Source organism: Podarcis melisellensis, assembly GCF_964234715.1.
Source record: "Podarcis melisellensis genome assembly, chromosome: 3".
Taxonomy (NCBI): Eukaryota; Metazoa; Chordata; class Lepidosauria; order Squamata; family Lacertidae; genus Podarcis; species Podarcis melisellensis.
Genome location: NC_138530.1, coordinates 59,400,927 through 59,421,297, shown reverse-complemented (window position 1 = coordinate 59,421,297; position 20,371 = coordinate 59,400,927). Strand labels below are relative to the sequence as shown.

Genomic DNA, 20,371 nt, shown 5'->3' with positions numbered 1-20,371 from the left:
CCACCCTATATATTTCAGTACATTTTCAAACAGGTTTTTGCAGGCTGCTATAAAATATGTATCATGGTTCTAACTTTTACAATGTTTTTGTAATATATAGGGGGACTGTTCTACAGAATTGCCATTACTGTCTATACTTCCAACGTTGAATCAGAGTCAAGTGTTCAGAATGCAGTTGCAGAATGGGTAAGTTAGGCTTTTCTATAAACCTCTTCCTCTGCTCATTATTATTCAAATTAAATTTAACAAATACATAATTCAAAACAATGCACGTGTTAGAACTTAGAAACTTATTCTCCAAGGCATGCTGTAATGTAGGGATGTTTCCGGAATCCAGTACCCATAAACCCCAGCCAAAAGTGGTCATTGCTCAGAGATTATGGGAGTTGCAGTCTGGCAGCATTTAGAGGGCAACAGGTTAGCCTCCCACTGTTATGGCTGGGGTGCAAACAGTTCTCTGTTGCAAAGCAAGCCCTAACAGCTGTGATGTAAACAGTTGCTTTCATATTTTGTATCTGCTTATTTTGTATTGTTGGACTGAGAACGAATATAGAACCTAATTGACTGCCTCATATTGAAGCAGAATGGAAGGATTAAAACCATCAAATGCAAGTTCCATTAAAGAATTATATGTGGAGAATCACTGCAATGCCTTCCCAGTTGCTCTGTTCATGGGCACTCTGCCTGCATCCTTTGTTAACTTGACCAAAGCAACTGCATTTGTAGGATAACAGCTGCCATAAAGTTTGTCCAAAAGTGGGGATGACAACATACTTCTGTGACTATCACTAAGCTGTAAAATCTGAGATCTCTCCTTTTCTCTAACCTAGATTCAGTATTTTATGGCTATAGTGAGGGTACAGACAGGATAAAGTTTTGTACACTAGTCTCTACGTGCAGAGTCCTTTATATGCCTGTGATTTCCTCATTGTTGTCTTGCTATATTTGTTGAGCATGGATCTCTGCCTTATTTTTCCAGAATTTTTAAAGATGGTATTTTTGCTATTACTGACCCATTGCTCAAGACAAAAATGTGGTGTTCACTCTGAAGGTTCACACAAGGTCACACATACAAAATTGGCACAAAATTGCTTTTATCCTACAACACTGTAATGCTAAAGTGAAAGCAAAGCAAGATGTACATTTCTGCCATATAGTACATGTCTTTCAACCTTTATGATGTTGTCCTTTTGTTTTCCAGCTAAATCGTACCTTTCAGAATTGGAATTACACTGTATATGTGGTCAATATAAGGTAAATGCTTGCTACGAGTGAAACAAAAGACAAGTTACCATTCTCTTGGGTAAGGTTATTTCCCCTCAAACTCAACATTTGTGTCTCTTGTTTTTGTAGCGTTCAGCTGAGTACTGTGAAAGAAGGAGTAAGGGAAAAGAGAAGCACAAATGATCAAAGGTAAAATTACGTTGATGGGCTCCAAAATAATTCAGATAATCTTGTTAATTTCATCAGGTGCTGAAATAATTGTTTAGAATGTGACGGACAATTTACACTTACCTGGGTAGCAGTGTGAGAGATATTTTCCATATTGCCCATGATCAGAGGCATTATGCTTCTGCGTACAAGTTGCTGGAAACTACAGGAGGGGAGAGTGTTGTCCCCCCCACTCCCCAGGTCCTGGTTGCAAGCTTCGCATGGGCATCTGGTTGGACATTCTGAGGGCAGGATGCTGGGCTAGAGGGGCCACTGGCCTGGTCCAGCAAAGCTGTTCTTTTTTTCAAGCTGCTCTGTGTTTGATACAAGGAAATTCAGTGAATGGGGCCAGTTGCAGGGGTCCTGTTTGAGAAGGTTAGAAAGCAGCATTCAGATGGTATAGAAGCATACATTTGGTCCTATCATTGTGGTTCCTGTATTCAGTGGCCTACACACCCACCCACCCACAAAGCAGCAGTAGTAGCAGCATGGAAATTCACACTCTATTCTATGGACCCATACCAGTGGAGAATGTCCCATCAAAATGGATGGGACAAATTATGTAGAACCATATTGATTTCAATTGACACTCTGCAGGAAGGACAATAGGAAAGACCCATGTGTCTCACGAACTTGTGATATTCACATGTGCTGCTCCCAGCACCATGGGATTACACAATGAGAGAAGTTCAGTGGGTGGCATTTCATCTGAAGGGGCAAGTTGGTCCTAGACCAAGGTGAGAAGAGGCCATTTGTGAAGCACTTCCCACACTTCTGACAGAATAATGCAAACTGAATCTATACCTTTGCTTAATTTGTAAAATTAAAGTGCCTTCAACCTTTCTACTTTTTGTTGCTGCTGCTCTATTCTCTTGCGCTTCACAGCTACCTTCAAAAAAGCCCTATTCATTCATCCTCTCAGTAAGAAAACCCATATAATTAGAAACTGAACTCTTCAAACACAGGGATAGTGAAAGAAGTGACATGAAAAATTACATCCTCAGGAAGCGTAAAGGAAAATACAATATAGAAATATTTGGTCATCTTACATCACTTAGTAATCTGCACCAAAGTGATCCAAAGTACATACTGCTCACTATGTATGAGCCAATGACAGATGCATGTTTGCCCAGTCCCAAAGTGCATGTCTTTATCAGCACCTGGTGCAGCCTAAAAATATGTCTGGACAGCAGGAGTGTGACAACACAAATTTTAGTTAATTATTAACTGAACAAGATGGTGACATTTAGCTGGTTTTTATTGTAATGTGTAATGTTTAATTTTCCTATTTCAGTATTTCTCTGTTTCCCAAATCAAGGGTCCAGCTAGAGAGCAGAGTTGAAATGAAGATTAATATGATGATGAGGGCATTTGTTTCTGGTACAGTGGTATCTCTGGTTACAAACTTAATTCGTTTCGGAGGTGCGTTCTTTAGCTAATGGGGCCTCCTGCTGCGCCGTGCCACGCCACCGGAGCGCAATTTCTGTTTTCATCCTGAGGTAAAGTTCTTAACCCGAGGTACTACATCTGGGTTAGCGGAGTCTGTAACCGAAGTGTTTGTAACCTGAGGTGTTTGTAACCCAAGGTACCACTGTAGTTTCTTTGACTCCACACTTTCACACACAAGTATCATTTGCATGTGTATTGGTTTAATTCATTGATGCCATGCCCTTTTTGACATCACAGTAATGCCACACATTTCTGTTCCTGCTGCTGCTGCTTTTCCCTGAAGGATCCTACAGATCCTAGGTGTAGCCATATGACCAAGATTGGGTCACATGGGTAAGAAATACATCTTCCTAAGGACTCCTCTGTTTCCCTGTGTAGATTCCCCATTTTATTTTGCAAACAGCTTTGCAGTCTTTCGACTTGGTTGTTACTTATCAGCTCAATAAACATGTGCTTGCTTCAATTACCCTACTTGATTATAATATTTTAGGCCCATGGTCTATGTTTAATCTTACTACAGTGAATAGATGTTCTTACTACTGATTAACCAGCAACCCACTCATATAAAAGCACCAGTCATATTTAACAAACTGTTGAAGAACAATTTCCTAAAACTGCATATTTTACAAGAAAATACTTTTTAGAATTGTTTTAACTGTGAGTTGCTCTGAAAGTCTGGATTAATAGAGTGGGGTATAAATATCTGTAATAAGGAAATACATTCATAAATAAATAAATAAACTTCATTCCTAAGAGTAAAAGGTAAAGGTACCCCTGCCCGTATGGGCCAGTCGTGTCTGACTCTAGGGTTGCGTGCTCATCTCGCTCTAGACGCCGTGAGCCAGCGCCGTCCAAAGACACTTCCGGGTCTCGTGGCCAGTGTGATGAAGCTGCTCTGGCGAGCCGGCACCAGCGCCGCACACGGAAACACCGTTTACCTTCCTGCTATAAAGCGGTCCCTATTTATCTACTTGCACTTAAGAGTGCTTTCGAACTGCTAGGTGAGCAGGAGCTGGGACCGAACGGTGGGAGCTCACCCCGCCGCGGGGATTCAAACCACCGACCATACGATCGGCAAGTCCTAGGCACTGAGGTTTTACCCACAGCACCACATTCATAAATAAATTCATTTATGAATTTATTTATGAATAAATATTCATAAATAAACTTCATTTCTAAGAGTAGGTATCCTTGACTCATAGATATGATGTTGATAACAATAATGAATGTCAAAGTATTCAACTAAGAGTATTGGAAGAGATTAGGAATCTGTGAACCTCCTGTGAATCTCCTGATAAGATCTTCCAGTGGAAGCCCATACAAGAGATTCTGCTAGTGCAGATGGGCTTTCCCTCCTCCTCCTCCTCCTCCACCCCCTCAGATTGACTGGGGGGGGCACTTGGGAGAACACATGAAACTTTGCAGAGGGGAAGCAGAGGTGATAGCCTTGAATCAAGCAACCAGAAATGCTTGTGCTATCAGAGCAATATATTTAGTGCTACATTGAAGTCCTTCCTTAGTTTCACTTACAACTCATCCAGGCTTCCTTTTGTGCTGTCCAGGCACAGGTCCAGGCTTTAAAGCTCCTTGTTCAAGCGGGTTTTCTGCGGATTGCCATTTGCTCCAATTCAGAGGTAAAACACAAGTTTTATTGGGGAAAGGACAAAACAAAACCCTCTCGGACATGGCTTAAAAAATCTGGATGAGCCCCTCACTCCTACTGAAATCAGTGCTACTTCTATTGTCATGACTAATTTATCACATTGATTTCAATGGAAGCACAATGAAACTAAATAGAAAAATTGCCCCTCTACTCTTCTCTCATCAGGAGCAAATGATGAGCAGATATCTGTTTATAGAAATGTAGGATTCAAGCCTTGGTATTTTGTGTGACCTGCAGCTAAGCATTTTTTTAGGTGAGAAAGTATCAGTCTGAGTGCCAGGCATTCCCTATCTTTGCTTCAATTAAAAAAGAACTCAGTGCAATGCAAAACATATAAAACTGAGGTGTGAAGTTGACTTGTTTCTGCTAACCATAGTTAAGTTTCATCAGTTTGTCCACTTCAAATGACATGGTAAACTGTGCTTAAACCTAAAACAGAAATAAATGCTTCCAAACTCTTCCTTGCAACCACACCAGGGGGAATGTGCTGTCCCAATTCTTGCCTAGGATCCTTCTCCAAATGCTAAACTGTGCTTTAGTATTATGTCTGAGCAGCTCAACTGAACAAAATTCCCAAGGAACTTTACTGGTTCCACTGCTGTTTTCTTTTTGGCACACAATGGAAATTTGCTGCTTTCAGCAGTCTGTTTAAGGGTTTTTTAATGCTGTTCTTTGGATGTTGACTGTTATGTATGTTGTGAATCTTACTGTGTTTTTAGTTTGATTGTATACAGTTAATTTGGGATGTGCTGGTTTTTGAAGTTTGTATTATTTTGAATGCCTTATGTACACTTTTTAAAAGAAAAGTTGGCTAGAAATTTGACTCCTACCATTTATCCCCTTCCTACAAATAATCCTATATAACTTTTGGGCATTTCATTTTCTTCCCTGAGGTAAGCTGGGGTTTTTTGTTTTTGTTTTTTTGCAAGACTTTTAATTCCTATTTTCCAGGAGAGTAGGTGAAATCCTAGGAATGAAGGTAGGAATTGCAAAAACGGCAGCATTTCTAACATGAAAAACTGTAATGTTGTTGAATCCATGGAGGAGTTTCTTCATTATTTTTGGTGAATGATAGAATGCAGATACTATGATTAAGCTTTTCTTCCATATTTAAGATGACCTGTTGCCAGTTTTATTCTGATTCAGCAACTGGACAATTTTCTTTGCAGTTTTGATGTCCGGGCTCTTCTGGTTTACAATTCTTCCAGCAATGTAAGTTTAGAAAAGCATATGATAGAGAAGAAACTCAAAAGCAGCAATGAGACTATGGGAAATGGCTTGAAACTTGATAAAGTAGATGTTAATCCAATTGGTAAGTAAAAAAGCTTCACCTTTGCGGTTCTCTGTGTTTTGGTTGCCTAATAAAAATTATTATAATTCCAACATGTTTCTATTCACTGTGTAAGAAAAGTTTGCTTTCTAAAACATGAAAAACATTTTGAAAGTGCTGTTTCAGATTATGCTTTTATAAAAAATGTGTTTAAAGTAGTAAACTGTGATCAAACAAATCAGGTCATAGTATTAATAGCACCATTGAACCAAAACTGCTGAGTCATTAAAAACTCTTCTTTAGCCTGAGGAAAGACAAAAAAATTTTTTTTTTTTGCATTGCTAAGATGTTTTTAACCATATATACTTTCTTAAGAGAGAGAAAATGAACAAATGCTTCAGACTTTAACATGTTGTGTTTTATTGTATTACAGTTGGCATTCCATATAATTCAGATTGTAATACAATATAAGAAATAAATGCAGCAATAAAAGTAAAAATCAATGTGAATATTTAACGTGGGCATGCCACAGGCCACCTGAATGAAGTTCACAACCATTAGAAGCCCACAGACCACAATTTCTGTAACCTTGATGTAGATATTTATGAATTTTGGATTATGGGTGAATCCAGTTCAAAATCCATTTCAAAAGTTGGTCACATATGTGTGTCTAGGCATTTTTCCCTTGATTTTGAAGGGTAAATATTGTAGGATTTTAGGCTTATCTTTATATGCACATATGTGCATGTGTACATCATGGGCATACATCATGGGGTGGTAACAGTGAATTTGAGAAGGATTGGAATGAGCAATCTCAGGACTTCACTGTATATTCAGTTGATACAGTTTGCCATCCTTCTGAATAGGGCCTTTGTTAATTCATGAATAGCTGTGCACAACTGAGTTATACAGTCTGTCAGTCACCAGTTATTTACCTCTAAATTCATGCAGTCCAAGCATTACATTTTGAATATTGCAAAGTACCAATTCAGGAATAAGGAAACTGAAAATTATTTAAAGAACTTCAGTATTGATTTACAAAATCCAGATGAATGATTTATCAGATTATAAATTAGCTTTAAATGGGAGAATTATGTTGTACAGTTACTTATTTTTCAAGCTCTTTGTTTTATATCACTCACAAATGGAGAAAGTGTGGAGGTTATATTCTGCAATATCTGTAAACACAGGTGTCTGTCACAATTGCTGATTCAGGTAGCTTTTGATCGGTAAAAAAAAAGGCAGTATAAAAGAATCAGAATTTCAAATGAGCCTAATTTAAGACAGAGAGAGTGAGCGATTTTGTTGTTCTGCATCATTGTTTTCGTTCTGTTTTGTAGAAACATGCGAGAGGGAAGAATACCCACTAAATTATTTGTGGACAGAAACCAGACCAACAGTGACTGACTTCACACCATGCCAAGGCAGCTCAACTCAGAATGCATCAAGAACATGGTAAGAGCTCAAAAATTGCAGAATGAGTAGTGGTGAAAGAAAGATGTAGTGATTTAGAATACAGTTGTACAAGCTATAAATGATGGACTGCATAAACATTACCATGGAAGAAAGCAGGAACAAAACATAGGTAGTACTTTTAAGGTCTATCATAGATATATATTTTACCTGCATCCTGTATATGATCCAGTACTGTACATTTTTGCACCATTGATTTTATGTAATGCTTATGAACAGAGTTTCTAATACATGACTTACAGTTTATTAGATTGTACACTAGTCGAGAATTGCTTTTCCCTGGGTTCGAGGCAGCCTGTATGCATCCCAATCTGGCCCACAGTCTCACCTCCTCCATAATTAGGCTAAACAGCATGGGGAGGCATTTTCAGAGAGGGAAGATTAATCTTCCCCATGTGCTGTAACCTGCCACCCACAATGGAAACCCCCCATGCATGTTTGAGGTTTGAAAACACATACCTTGAAATCAATAATAGACTATTTTCAAGCTTAATTCATACTCATGTAGACTACAGCTGGGGAAAGAAGAGTTAAATTTCTCCTTTCCATGTGTGCGCGCTCTCTCTCTCTCTCTCTCTCTCACACACACACACACACACACACACACACACACACACTGATAATCTCCCTGCATGGCAATTGGACTTTAAAACAGCCTCCTGTTGGGTCTAATCTAACGCTGTTGGGGAGAGGGAAGGAAAGAGGGGGTTGGTCTTTGTGAAGAGTGTGGCTGGGGTAGGGAGGGTTACTCTTCCCAACAGTAGTCTACATGAATATTCCCACCCCCAGCATTTAGGCTTTAAAAAGTTGAACTGTTTATATCAAGCCCAATTGTGAGGAGGCGTCTATATATGAGCATGTATGGACGGATTTAAATATGTATGTACTGTCCACGTGTGAACTTTGTGTGTGCTTTATGCATGTACATAGTTCTGCAAATATGTTTGGACTGCGCTTGTATGCGTACTAGCTCTGACCCATCCATTTTGCCGCCACCCCCATTGGCATGCAGCCCCTGAAAGTCTTGCCACCAGGGAGTATGTCCTTCATCTTGAAAACTGTTCCCTACCCTATGGTAGAATAAATAAAGCTATTCTGTTGGAGTTAAAATTAATGCATAACAAACCCATTTCATTAGAGCTTATATTCTTGGCTAATATAACAATTCCCAGCTCCAGAAATATGCCTTCAATTTTCATGAGCTGAGTTCATACCAATCTAATGTTTCAGAGTAATCCTTAATAATAATATTATCATCAGGTTTATTCCCCAAACTGGGCCCAACATTTTGAACAGCAACATATTGAACATCATTTGCTTGAAGTTTTCCCAAAGTGCTGAAAAGAATCACAGAAGATAAAGGATTGAGCTAATGTTCCTTGATTGCTGTTTCCTTAAAGCACAAAGTAGTATGTGAAGTGGTACAAAACGAGCAACGAAGTGAGGATGCACAGGATCTGGGCACATCCAGTTTTTGAATAGCAGAACTATAAGATGCTAGAATAGAGCTTTCCAAACTGTGTGTCGCGACACATTAGTGTGTCGGCTGCAGTGTGTAGATGTGCCACGCAAACGCTCCCCACGCTCCTCCCAGGGCTGGAAAGGGGTTAGTTTAACCTCCGGTTCGCTAGTAAAACTGAATTACTGTGTCACAAAATGATGCAAGTCTAAAAAGTGTGTCACCAACATGAAAAGTTTGGAAAGTTTGGAAGTTTAGAAAATACAACCTCTGTACCCTGTTGTTCCAAACAATGTTGTTACTATGATCATGCTTGTTTTATTTTTATTTTTAGCTTTCTAAATCTAGGTAATTACACATCATATTGGGGTGCTCCTGACCTTAGAAACTGCACAGGCAAGTTTTTTGGTTTTCGTTATATAATGAATTTAATTTTGAAGCATTATTATAGACCTTGGTTACTAGACTCTCTGGCTTTTTGAAGTACTTTGCTGAAGAAGTATGAGTGCTTTCCTAAAGTCTAAGGCAGGGGTGGGGGAACCTTTCTTGAACAAGGGTCACATTCCCTCTTGATCAACCTCTGGGAGGTGCTTGCCAGTGGTGGGTGGGGCCACTCCACATTGTCTCACACACATACGGCATAAACAAACTCACACGCACGCCTAGATGTACAGCACTGACATATGCATGCATGCACACATTTAGCACATATACAGATACTCCCCTGTGCCAGGAAATAGGCTTGGAAAAAGCATTTTAGTTTTTTGTGGGGTCCCCCCCCCATAAATGGAAGTCTGCTTTCAAGATCAGTTATGTATGTGAGGGGGAGGTGTTTTCAGTGGGTGATCACTGTTTGTGCAGAAGATGCTCTAATTCCCCCCCCCAAAAAAAAATAACCACCCCCATTTTGCAATTAAGCTTGGGAGAAGGCCTGAGACATATTTTCAAGCCCTAAAACCTGCATGGAGGTAAGATGAGGGTGGGGTACTGCAGGCCTGAATCAGTCCATGAGCCACCAATTCCCCACCCATGGTCTAAGTCAGGCTTGGGCAAACTTGGCCCTCCAGCTGTTTTGGGACTACAACTCCCAACATCCCTAGTTTACAGGAACAGTGGTCAGGGATGATGGGAATTGTAGTCCCAAAACAGCTGGAGGGCCGAGTTTGCCCATGCCTGGTCTAAGTCCATAATTCAGCACAGAGTTATGCGGCTTAAGTTAAATGTTTCCCGTGGTTTTAGTCACACTTAATTTCAAAATAATCACCTACAGCTCCAGATTCACAACCTAGATCTGGATCAATACACAATGCAAATCGCTTTCTTTATGTTATATTCTCTTGTAGTCTGGTACAGAATGCTTTACTTTACATTTCAGTTGAGGTTTTTCCCCCTCTGGGACTGTTTTTTATTAAGATTTTGTTTTGTGTGTGCTTTTCAGATAATGCAGCTGATATAGCCAATCAGCTTCTGAATCTGACAGGAGAAGGGCAGCAGCTGACTTCAGACAAAGTCAATGATGTCATCCAGAAGCTAAAAAAAATTGTGAATGATGAAGAAATCAATGAATCCCTGGGTTCTACTGTGGTCACAATATTTTCTAATATCCTCACAAGTTCTGATAGTGTTTTGGCAGCATCGTCTTCTGAGTAAGTGTTCCTTGAAAGACAACAGAAAAAGAGTAGCTTTTAATAACATTTATTTGAAATATATTCCCTCCCCCCCCCCCCGGATATTTGTCTTTCATAAACTCATAGTGCACAAGGGACACATACTGTATTCTGTGTACTCATTCATTTCGATTTTTAAAAATGACTTTCCCAAGTGAAGTGAATAAAGAACTAAAACCAAATTTCAGACATACTAGCATTGGGATTCATGGGCTTGACAGTAAATCCATTATTTCGATGTTAAAAAGCATTTGCTGGAAATGTAGCAGTTAAAAGAAACAGAAGTAATAAGAAAGACAATGTGATGTGACATTGTACTAATATTGATAAATTCTCAGGTCATAGATACAAACACAAAGGTGCTCCATTTAAACTGATTTAAATTGCTATAACTCATTAGCTAAAGCTATATCCCTGTTTGGGGAAGTTTTTAATGACTGGTGTTTTAATGTATTTTTAATCTCCTGCTGGAAGCCGCCCAGAGTGGCTGGGAAACCTAGCCAGATGGGTGGAGTATAAATAAAAAAATATGTATTTATTTATTTATTTATTTCTATATCCACTAAATAGAAACGTAGGCAAAATGAACAGATGTGACCAGGAGCCCAGTGGGAATCATAATGCAGGTAGAGAGGTGATTGCTTTCAAGAGCAGTCATGATCAGGTTACTTGGGCAACAGTAGTACATAGGGGCCCAAATGTCTCACAGGAGTTGATCAGTCTTTATTGCGTAACTACTTAGATTATTAATAAATTCCAGCATCATTACAAATGATTAAAACATCTGTAACAAAATTGTACTCAAATTAAAGACAAGAAACTAAAAGAATGCACATAAACCTTTTACCCCAGGTTTTTAAAAAGGAGTGAAGTTGTTGAAAAGGAGACAGCATTGCTTCTTTGCCTGACATTGAAGGGACAGTACAAATCTGGAGCTCTGGAGCTTTGAACCCTCTTCACTCCACATCTAAAATGAGGTGTTGAGAGACTGGCCCAAGGTGACTTCCCTAGGGTGAACCTGGGTTGTGGCTATTGGGATAGCCTGTGTTTCAGGGTTTTATTGGCATTTTGAAAAATGAATGACAGGACAATATTTACTTCCTAGTGGACCTGCTTGAACTGCAAAGACAAAAATCTTTCCTTGAGGCAGTCATGGTGTTTTCATTCTAATTGTTGCAATGATTAAAAATGATGATGATGTTTTGCTTGATTTTAGAGCTATAAAGACAATTGATGCCTTAGCACTGAAGATTCAGTTTGCAGGGCCTTCCATGAGCATCTCAACACGGAACTTGGCACTTGGTGTTTCATCTTTGAATTCAACTTCGTTCAATGGCTCCTCTTTCAGTGTTGGTCCCCAAAACAATGCTTCAGACTTTCAGGTACAGTAAACATGGAGAGAGAGAGAGAGAGAGAGAGAGAGAGAGAGAGAGAGAGAGAAAGAGAGAGAGAGAGAGATACAAACTTACCTTTAATGAATTTGCATTGGCAAAAACTCCAGTGACTACACTAGATGCCTTATATTGAGATTGTGAATGTAAATCTTTTAGGCGGTGCCCTGCTTGCCAGATTTTTCCTCCTAACTCATACGACCCTGTACTGCTACTGTGAGCTTTCAATAGCACTTTAATTCAAGGTGCTGGAGTTCAAAAGCCATAACTTTATTGAAGAAAGTGAATATAGAAAGCATCCAATTCAACTTAATCCATCACAATTTAACTTCCCAGTCTAGGCTATCTTAATTGGGGTCTGTTATGGATAAGTCTCCTTGTCAATCTTGGCCTTGTTCAGTGTTGAAAAAATGCTCTAATTTTGTTTTCCAGATTGGTTTTGACAAAAGTCAAGATAATTCCCTGGCTTCGATTGCTTTACCTCCAAGCTTACTAACCCAGTTAAGTCCAGAAGAACTTGAAGCTGTATCCAGAGCTCAGTTTACTTTTTTCAATAAAAATGGACTCTTCCAGGTAATCAGAAACATTAATGACTTCATTTACATAAAATCAAAAGAGCCATTTAAGAATACCATGAAACACATTGCTGTTTATCTTGTGTGATGCCAGTGAGATATTATTGATGATATCAAGCATTATATGAACACATGGAAAGTAGGATGGCTTTCATTTGACATTCATGGAGGCTATGAGACTGGGAACTTTGAAAAACACAAAACAGCGATCATAGTTGTGTGAACAGAGTCCTCCAAGCTTACAGTTGTTAAGCACAAGTATTCTTTCAGGGACAAACTAAATGTCGTCTTAATTGTGCAACTGCAGTTATATGTAAGTTCTCAATAATGTAAATCACATCTGCAGATGGTTCTGGGCAACTGCAGGAGGCCCCCCCCCCCAACTTCTCTCTCCCTCCAGCAGAGGTCCAAACAAAAATCGCCCTGCAGCCTCTGTTTAGTAACTTACCGTAAATCCCATTGGTTTATGTAGGTCTGCTGAAAGCTAGGGTTGCCAAACGTGCGAAATTTCCCAGACATAGTCAGAATACTGCAGTGTCTGGGAGGAAATGGCTGAAATGTCCAGGAAAATCCGGACGTATAGTAACCAATGTCGGAAGCTTAGATTTTGGCAAAATTCCTTTAAAAAAGCTCAAAAACTTGAAGGTTTTTTGTGTGGCTTTTTGTTTGTTTGTTTTTGGAAATTTTGCCAAAAATGCTCAGCAACCTTTTGAGATACACGAACCCTACTGTAAGCATGACTTCTAAAAATGAAATGCTTTTTTTAAAAAACCTATGTGTAAATTGCATTTATCTATGCAATTAGGATCAGATGTATTTTGTGCCTGAGACCATATAATGAATGTGAAGTTCAGCATATATGATCTGCTTTATGCCATATAGTGATATAATGTCTAAATAGTGCATCCAACATAGACCCACTGAAATGAAATGGAGTTAAGTTGCCCATGCCTATTGATTCTAGTGAGTCTGTTCAGAGTACATTCAGCCCTACGTATCCACTGGGAATAAAAATAATAATAACTGGTCCTGGGTTATAATGATATATTTTCAAAAGACCTCTGATGCCACTAAATTCAGTTTAACTATGGCAATTTGAGGGACAGAGTGTTCTTAAAATAAGTGATTTGGAAGGTTCTCTTGCCTTAAAAATGCAGATAAGAATTGCTGAGTTTTAGTAATGTCTCAGCAAAAACGTCTTTTACATTTCAATGAAGCTCTGCTCAAGAAAGAAGCTTTGTTTTTCAATGAGCAGCTTGTTTCCTATAAATCATTTCAAATGACCTTTGCCTCCAGTGCATCCGCAGCAGAACTCTGCAGCATTGTGTTGGAATATATTATTGTGCTTTTTATTGGCACTGTGTCTAGATATTAAGCATAATCTAGCCTGGCAAATCACTATGACCCACCGCTGCCTTCCTAAATATTCCCAACAATATCTATAGAGTCTTTAGTCTCTACATTTTAAAAATTCCTTTGTTATGACAACAAAGAAAGTTATGGTGAACAGCAAAATCCTATAACTGTTGGGGGAAATGTTGTTATGTCATGGTAACATAATTAATTTCGGCTGCAATCTTCCCTCTTCCCCTTTACATTCTTCTTAATTTTACAATAGGGATATAAACTATGGCAGCTTCAGGGATAGTATAGTTTTCTCTTTGATTTGGGGGCATGTCGGGAGACTGAGAAAGCTATGTATCCTTTGTATCTATGCTTTCTGCCAGCACACTCATGGTTGACAGCAAATCTCTATCTCTGATTTCTCTCCTCACCCTCAGAGACTGATATCTGATGCTTTCTATGGCCCCTTGGATGCCCTCCTAGGGATGATAGTAACTCTATACCTAGGGTCTTTGGGCGCCATGACGCTCTCAGACACAGCTCTTTGAGCATGTTACAGTTCCTTGCCCCCCTAATTTTCCCATTTTTAAAATATTGTGGGTTGGAAGTGTTTTGTATGGTAGCCTGCTTTCTTTGTGTTTTATGAAGGGTTTGTGGGTGGTTCTAATGACCATTACCAGTTTTTCTGGAGGTTTTTTTCCTGGTGCTCACAACAGTTTCTTTGATTTTCAAATGTGTCCCTAACACCAAAAAATGGTTGGGTATTCCTTCTCTAACTATAGTTTAGCACTACATGCATGAGCAGCAGCATCCTCAAGATCATATACACTTCCCTTTCTTCCTGAAGCAGATCCATGCATCCCCTTCCACTTTTAATCCACCTAGTGTTCCCTGTTTAGTCCTCACTTGAAAGAACTCTGGCTAATTTTGCATATGGATTTCCCAAACTATTGCGGACCGATCCTTGGTTTATGACCTGTTCACAAACCATAGTTTAAACTAATGGACATAATGGGAGACCCAAGTTAGTTTAATAGTAGAGGTGGATAGTTGCTAACTCCCTTTGACTACATCAGAAGTCAAGAAAGGGGATCCAGCTTTCTGCTGGATGGTACTAAATTATGACTTAGTAATGCATTTGGAATAGGACAGTAGGTCATCATTCTATTTGTGCAAGGTAAATATTTGCTATTATTTTACTTGGTGAAGGTAGGAGGACCTTCAGGGAAGAAGGAGAACAACAACAGGAAAATGTGAACAGTGCTTTTCAAATATTTGTATAGAAGCCTCAAAATTTCTTGAAGGATTTCAAACATTTGAGAAAAATACTTCCAAAGTACAAAGCTGGCAGGGGTTAGCACTTTGCTATAAAACACTTGTTCCTTCTACATGTTTCCAGATGACATGAAATGGACCGATTTCACATTAACAATGGCACAAGTCTACCCATCTTGTTAGCATACCCAAATGGTGACTGGTGAAGAGTTATTAATGTTCTAGATGTTATAGGTAGACTTAATATTTCTGGATAGGATGAGCCTTGTCCACAGGAAAAATGCCCCCTTTCTGTGCTTTGGAGGGTAAAAGATGTGTGAAGCCAAATGGCTCTTGGAATGGATTGTACCGTATAATACTTTGGTGAGATTTTTCAGACCACTAAACAGATGTGCATTCAGCACGCAGAGCTCATATCTCAGAAGTGTGCATAGCAGCACTATGAACATGATTCCTGACATTCATGAAGCCATATGTGCAGTCATCCAAGTTAGCAATAGCCTGTATTGGTTAATTTTTTATGTACACCACTTTGACATGCTAATGAATAAGCAGCATCTAAATAACATACATAAATAAATAAACTACATTTTCATATCCTAGTTACATAAGGCAATTTAATATTTTCCTAATAAAATACTGCACAGAAACCACAAAAACCCTTCCCACCTGTATCTGTTGTTCTTTTGAGTGGATCTTATGTGCCACCTGTCTTCCCTGCCATAGAGTCCTAAAATTATGATGCTTATCTAAACTTCCTTGGAGGCCGTGAAGGAATAATTCATTCCCCTTAACATACATGAATGGAGCAAAAGCTGGTACTGAAGAGGTATTCCCTCAAAGTACCATTCTTTGAATTTATGAGCTTTCCTCAGAGTGGCCTGTACATTCCCTAATATGTGACTGTACAAAGGACAGTTCAAACATCAACAGATTAGGTAACTTACTTATAGACACTGAACCTAGGAAAGTCTTGTGACTTTGCTTCCTTTTATATTTAAGTCTTTTTGACATATGAGTTTAAAAAGTGTTCTTGTGTTTGGCAGGGAACCTTTTGAAACAGTGCAACTTTTTATTATGCTAGACATCGTCTCTCATCTATGTAGATGAGATATAATGGATTTATCTTTCAGTTGATGAATGTAGTTTTCTACTTGTTGACTAATAGAATTCTGGGTTTTCAGTTTATTGCTGCTTCTTTTGTAAATGCTGGTTTTGTATTGTATTATTGTTTGTGCTGTTACAGTGATTTTAATATGTCAATCACCTCAAACTATGGAGTGGATTAAAATGGATAGGTAGATGCACAAGGACCCTCAAAGGGCAGTTCTGGGAAATCTTATCTCCGTTATCTAGGACATTCATTGCATGGTAGCATGTACTAATAGAAGGAATAAATGCTTTATGTTACAAGCATCTTTACTGCCAAAAAATAAAGATTAACTCTTTCCCCTGGAGACTGTTTTGTTAATAAGATAAGAAAACGATTGCGTTCTTGGTTTGGGAAGTGATCTAACTATGTCAGAATTGGATATAATCAGCATTGTTTGAGGATTAACTCTGCTTAGCCTCAGAACAAAGTGACTGAGAGAGAATTTTTTATGGAAATTATGGTACAAGCTGTCCTTATAACACTATATGTTGCAATAATAAGGGAAATAACAACGATTCTGTGAGGAAAAGCAAAAATTTAATGTTGCAAACAGGATGTCCTTATAATGAGCTACATTAAGTGTTAACATGCTGGCAACTTAAGTATTCTGGCAAAGCAAACTCAATTACCAAGCTAATAATTTTTATTTTTATTTTTGCTGTAAACATTTAAATTGATTTTTCCAAAGGATGCAGAAGCTCACACCAACTTAACCAGTTATGTGGTGGCATGCAGTATTGGTAATAGTACCATCCGTGATCTTCAGGATGCTGTGAAGATTACAATTAAGCACACAGTTAAGCAGGATAAAATCCAGGTGAGAGAACTGTATCATTTGTTTGCTTTTAAAAATCAGTAATGTCGCGCATAGCCAAATGAAATTAGAGGAAAGTAGAAATGTGGATTTCACAAACACATGTTCTTCTGGCAAAGCTGTGGTAGCCATAGTAAAGTCTATTAAATCTGTTATCATTCTCTTAACTTTTTAAAGAGCAACTCTGTACAGTTATTGTGTTTGCTGTGGCAACATTAGCATTTATCTCAGGAAACTTGTAAAGTTTGAGCAAATGAGTAAATGTCCTTAAAACTGTGTTGTGGATGCACAAGCATCCCTAAGTTTGCCCCTAAAGGGGGCAGAGCTTTGCACATTTTGCACAAATATTTCAAAAATTCTCAAGGAGAACCTGCGGTTCTCATCTGTTTGTTAATGCTATTTTTATTTTTATTTTACATGTGTAAATATATAGAAGGCTCCTAAACCCACCTGTGTCTTTTGGGATATGAACAGAAACAGTAAGTTTTTTATTTTGGAAAACTTTCATTTATTATATTGGAAGAATAATGCTATTTTTATTTTTTCTGCTGTTTGCAATTTCTCTAATACAATTAGCAATCTTCCAGCAACATTCTTTTCTTCAAAACCACGGTATAATAATACCTAGAGGAAACTATCAAAACCTTAAATTCAGGTGCTCACTGTATACTGTTGTTATCTGTGTCCTTATACAACCCTTAAAAAATCAATAAATAAAACATGACAAGCTTTGTGTTGAAAAATAGAAAATGAAAACTATGCTTTAACAGAGTCAATAGGCACATAATTGTGCCATTTGTAAAAGAGAGGATAAGCCGAACTACTCATCACACCCTTTTTTTGGACTAATCATAAACAGATTTGAGCAGATCCCACTGATTTTTCAGCGTTGGGATCACGATTATGAAGTTTCCTTCCTCTAGAAATCCACTGAGCCCACCTCTCTTTTAGTCAAGCAGTTGCTAATCCCTTTTTTTATTTTAATAGGTTTTATATAGTAAATTAATTAATAATTAATTTCTTATTCAAGTTGAGTCTCCTAATTGCTGTTCTACACTTACAATCCGGCTGTTGTTGTGTGTGTTTAAAAAATCTGCTTTTATTGTTGATTTTATATTATTTGTATTTTTAAGAATCCTTGTAAGATGCTGTGCATGTTGTGATGGAAACTGGAATTATTCTGGTAATAGCAAATAATATAATTGTTTGTCTTTCCCGATTTATCTAGAGGGCCAAGGTGGGTGGAATCCTACAGGCTGCCTTGCGCAAGCAGAATCAAATGAAAACGAGACTGTCTGCTTATGCAATCATCTCACACACTTCGGGGTGCTGATGGTAAGTGATTGTTTACCACTCCTGCTTGTTCACTGCTGCAGGGGGAAGCAGTTACTGCCAGCCTGAACATGATCTTGCCTCACCCCTGACTTTTAAGGTCAGCACCAGAAACTGGGCTCATGGCCTTGAGAGACAGGCAGGCACTTGACGCAAAGTGTTTTCTTTCCCCGTAGTGGCACCACAGTTATGAAATATGCTTCCCCAGGATATCCACTGGAGATTAAGAAAGTGAGGAAAAATAATGGTCCTGAAAGGGGACTGAGCTGCTTTTGAAAAAAGACTGAATCCTGTGAGCATTTTCATGTAACATTCCCCACCAAAATATGGAACGCAGCACTCTGAATGCCTTATTGGTCATTGACCATAATCAAGGGATTGGTTGGTTGATACTGAATGCCTGGGAAAAGGAATATCTCATGTTCCACTGCCGCCGCCTCCTCTGACCTGGAGATAGGAGCAAATTCTCAAAGCTATGAGTGATTAGTATTAGTTATGGAGATGAGAGAGCATCCAGCACATTACCTCTTCCCCTCCACAAAGCAGGGAAGGTTGTTTTCCTCAAATTCTCTCTAGACTCGAATGAGGAGCATGGGTCAAAGAGATCGTGGCTACTGTGAGAACAGGATTAGATGAGCCATTGGCTTGATCCAACAGACTCATCTTGTAATTTTCAGACAGGTTATTAAGAACAAGGTTTAAGAGAAATGAGAGGGAAAAGGCAAAGCTGTGTGTTGAAAAAACAAAGCAACATTTCAAGTTCATTGGACCCAGAGATAGCCCATTGTTTTCAACTACGATACCTGTAACGCCTGGCCATTGGCCCAACAAAGTTGACTACTAATCTGCCCTATGTGGCTGCTCACATTTGGACATATGTTCTCCTCACAAGTAACATAGCATCTAGATCAAATGGATAAGGAGGAATTTTGAGAGAGAAAAGAATGCTTGCAACATCCAGTTTTTATGGGCTCTTGACCCAGGTAGGATCTGATTCACAGATGGTTGTGAGCAGCCAATCCTGGGAGTTGCACATAGTGTTGAAGGATGGAGGATGAAGTAATCAAGGTGTCCGTGGCAAGGACTGTCACAAGTTTAAATTACTGCAAAGCTTCCCATCATGACGTTTTTTTTTATAAAAAAAATATTGCCCCATCAAACTACCTTTAACTAAGGTAAAGAAACTGGGTGGGGATCATGTTAGATATTAAACTTTTCTTTTTTAAAAAAAAGTATGGCTATTTTCATAAACTGAACAAGATTTCTTAGGGTTCTTAAACCCTATTCTCAATAATTATTTCACTTTAGCTTGTATTAATATTCCATGCTTTCCAGTTATTCTTCTACCTAGGAAGAAAATTAGGAAGGTACATCTGATTTGATTTAGCTGATTTAAATAGGTTTTTTAAAGAGCTATAAATATTTGAAACACCAAGAGACAAAGTGTAAGAACTGTCTTTTTCTTCCCCGCATATGATTTATGGTGCATTAGAGCCACAAGGTTCAATATCTGGCTTCCGCAGGCCTAGTAATATATTAGCTCTTTTCACATCTTTCATGAATTTAAATATGAAAAATATCACAAGCCTTTCTGTTCCCTTTTCAGGCTTCTTCTGTTCTACTTTTGCATATTTGTGGGGAAAGGGGGCATTCTTAATTTCAATGTGTCCTTTCTCCAGCTGTGAGTGCTTTTGTGGGAGAGTCCGAAGTGAGGAGAAAGTCGTCATAATCCTGGCAGTATTCCAGTTGGAGAATTATAATATTTTTCTGGCATTTTTAATTGCCAGTTCTTTTTCTCCCAGAGATCTTGTTTGGATTTACATATAATAGCACCAGCCTAGCAGGATTATTGTATGCAGAAACATATGCAGCTTCTCAGTCTACACCCACATATGATTATATAATAATAATAATAATTTATTATTTATACTCCGCCCATCTGGCTGGGCCTCCCCAGCCACTCTGGGCGGCTTCCATAAAAACCAAAAATACAGTAAAATATCACACGTTAAAACTTCCCTGAACAGGGCTGCCTTAAGATGTCTTCTGAATGTCAGGTAGTTGTTTATTGCTTT

General features: G+C 38.6%; 1 protein-coding gene across 4 annotated transcripts in view; it reads left to right on the top strand.

The window, feature by feature from the left end:
• The window catches only part of ADGRG6 (adhesion G protein-coupled receptor G6), a 100,338-nt gene that overhangs the window by 51,824 nt on the left and 28,143 nt on the right, over window positions 1–20,371 (top strand). For all 4 annotated transcript variants that reach the window (XM_081905137.1, XM_081905136.1, XM_081905138.1 and 1 more), the window contains 12 exons: window positions 101–186; window positions 1,202–1,254; window positions 1,354–1,413; window positions 5,713–5,855; window positions 7,154–7,268; window positions 9,080–9,141; window positions 10,184–10,391; window positions 11,629–11,794; window positions 12,236–12,376; window positions 16,839–16,967; window positions 17,398–17,443; window positions 18,193–18,299. In XM_081905137.1, coding sequence (XP_081761263.1) covers window positions 101–186; window positions 1,202–1,254; window positions 1,354–1,413; window positions 5,713–5,855; window positions 7,154–7,268; window positions 9,080–9,141; window positions 10,184–10,391; window positions 11,629–11,794; window positions 12,236–12,376; window positions 16,839–16,967; window positions 17,398–17,443; window positions 18,193–18,299 — 1,316 coding nt within the window. The remainder of the gene's footprint in view (window positions 1–100; window positions 187–1,201; window positions 1,255–1,353; window positions 1,414–5,712; window positions 5,856–7,153; window positions 7,269–9,079; window positions 9,142–10,183; window positions 10,392–11,628; window positions 11,795–12,235; window positions 12,377–16,838; window positions 16,968–17,397; window positions 17,444–18,192; window positions 18,300–20,371) is intronic.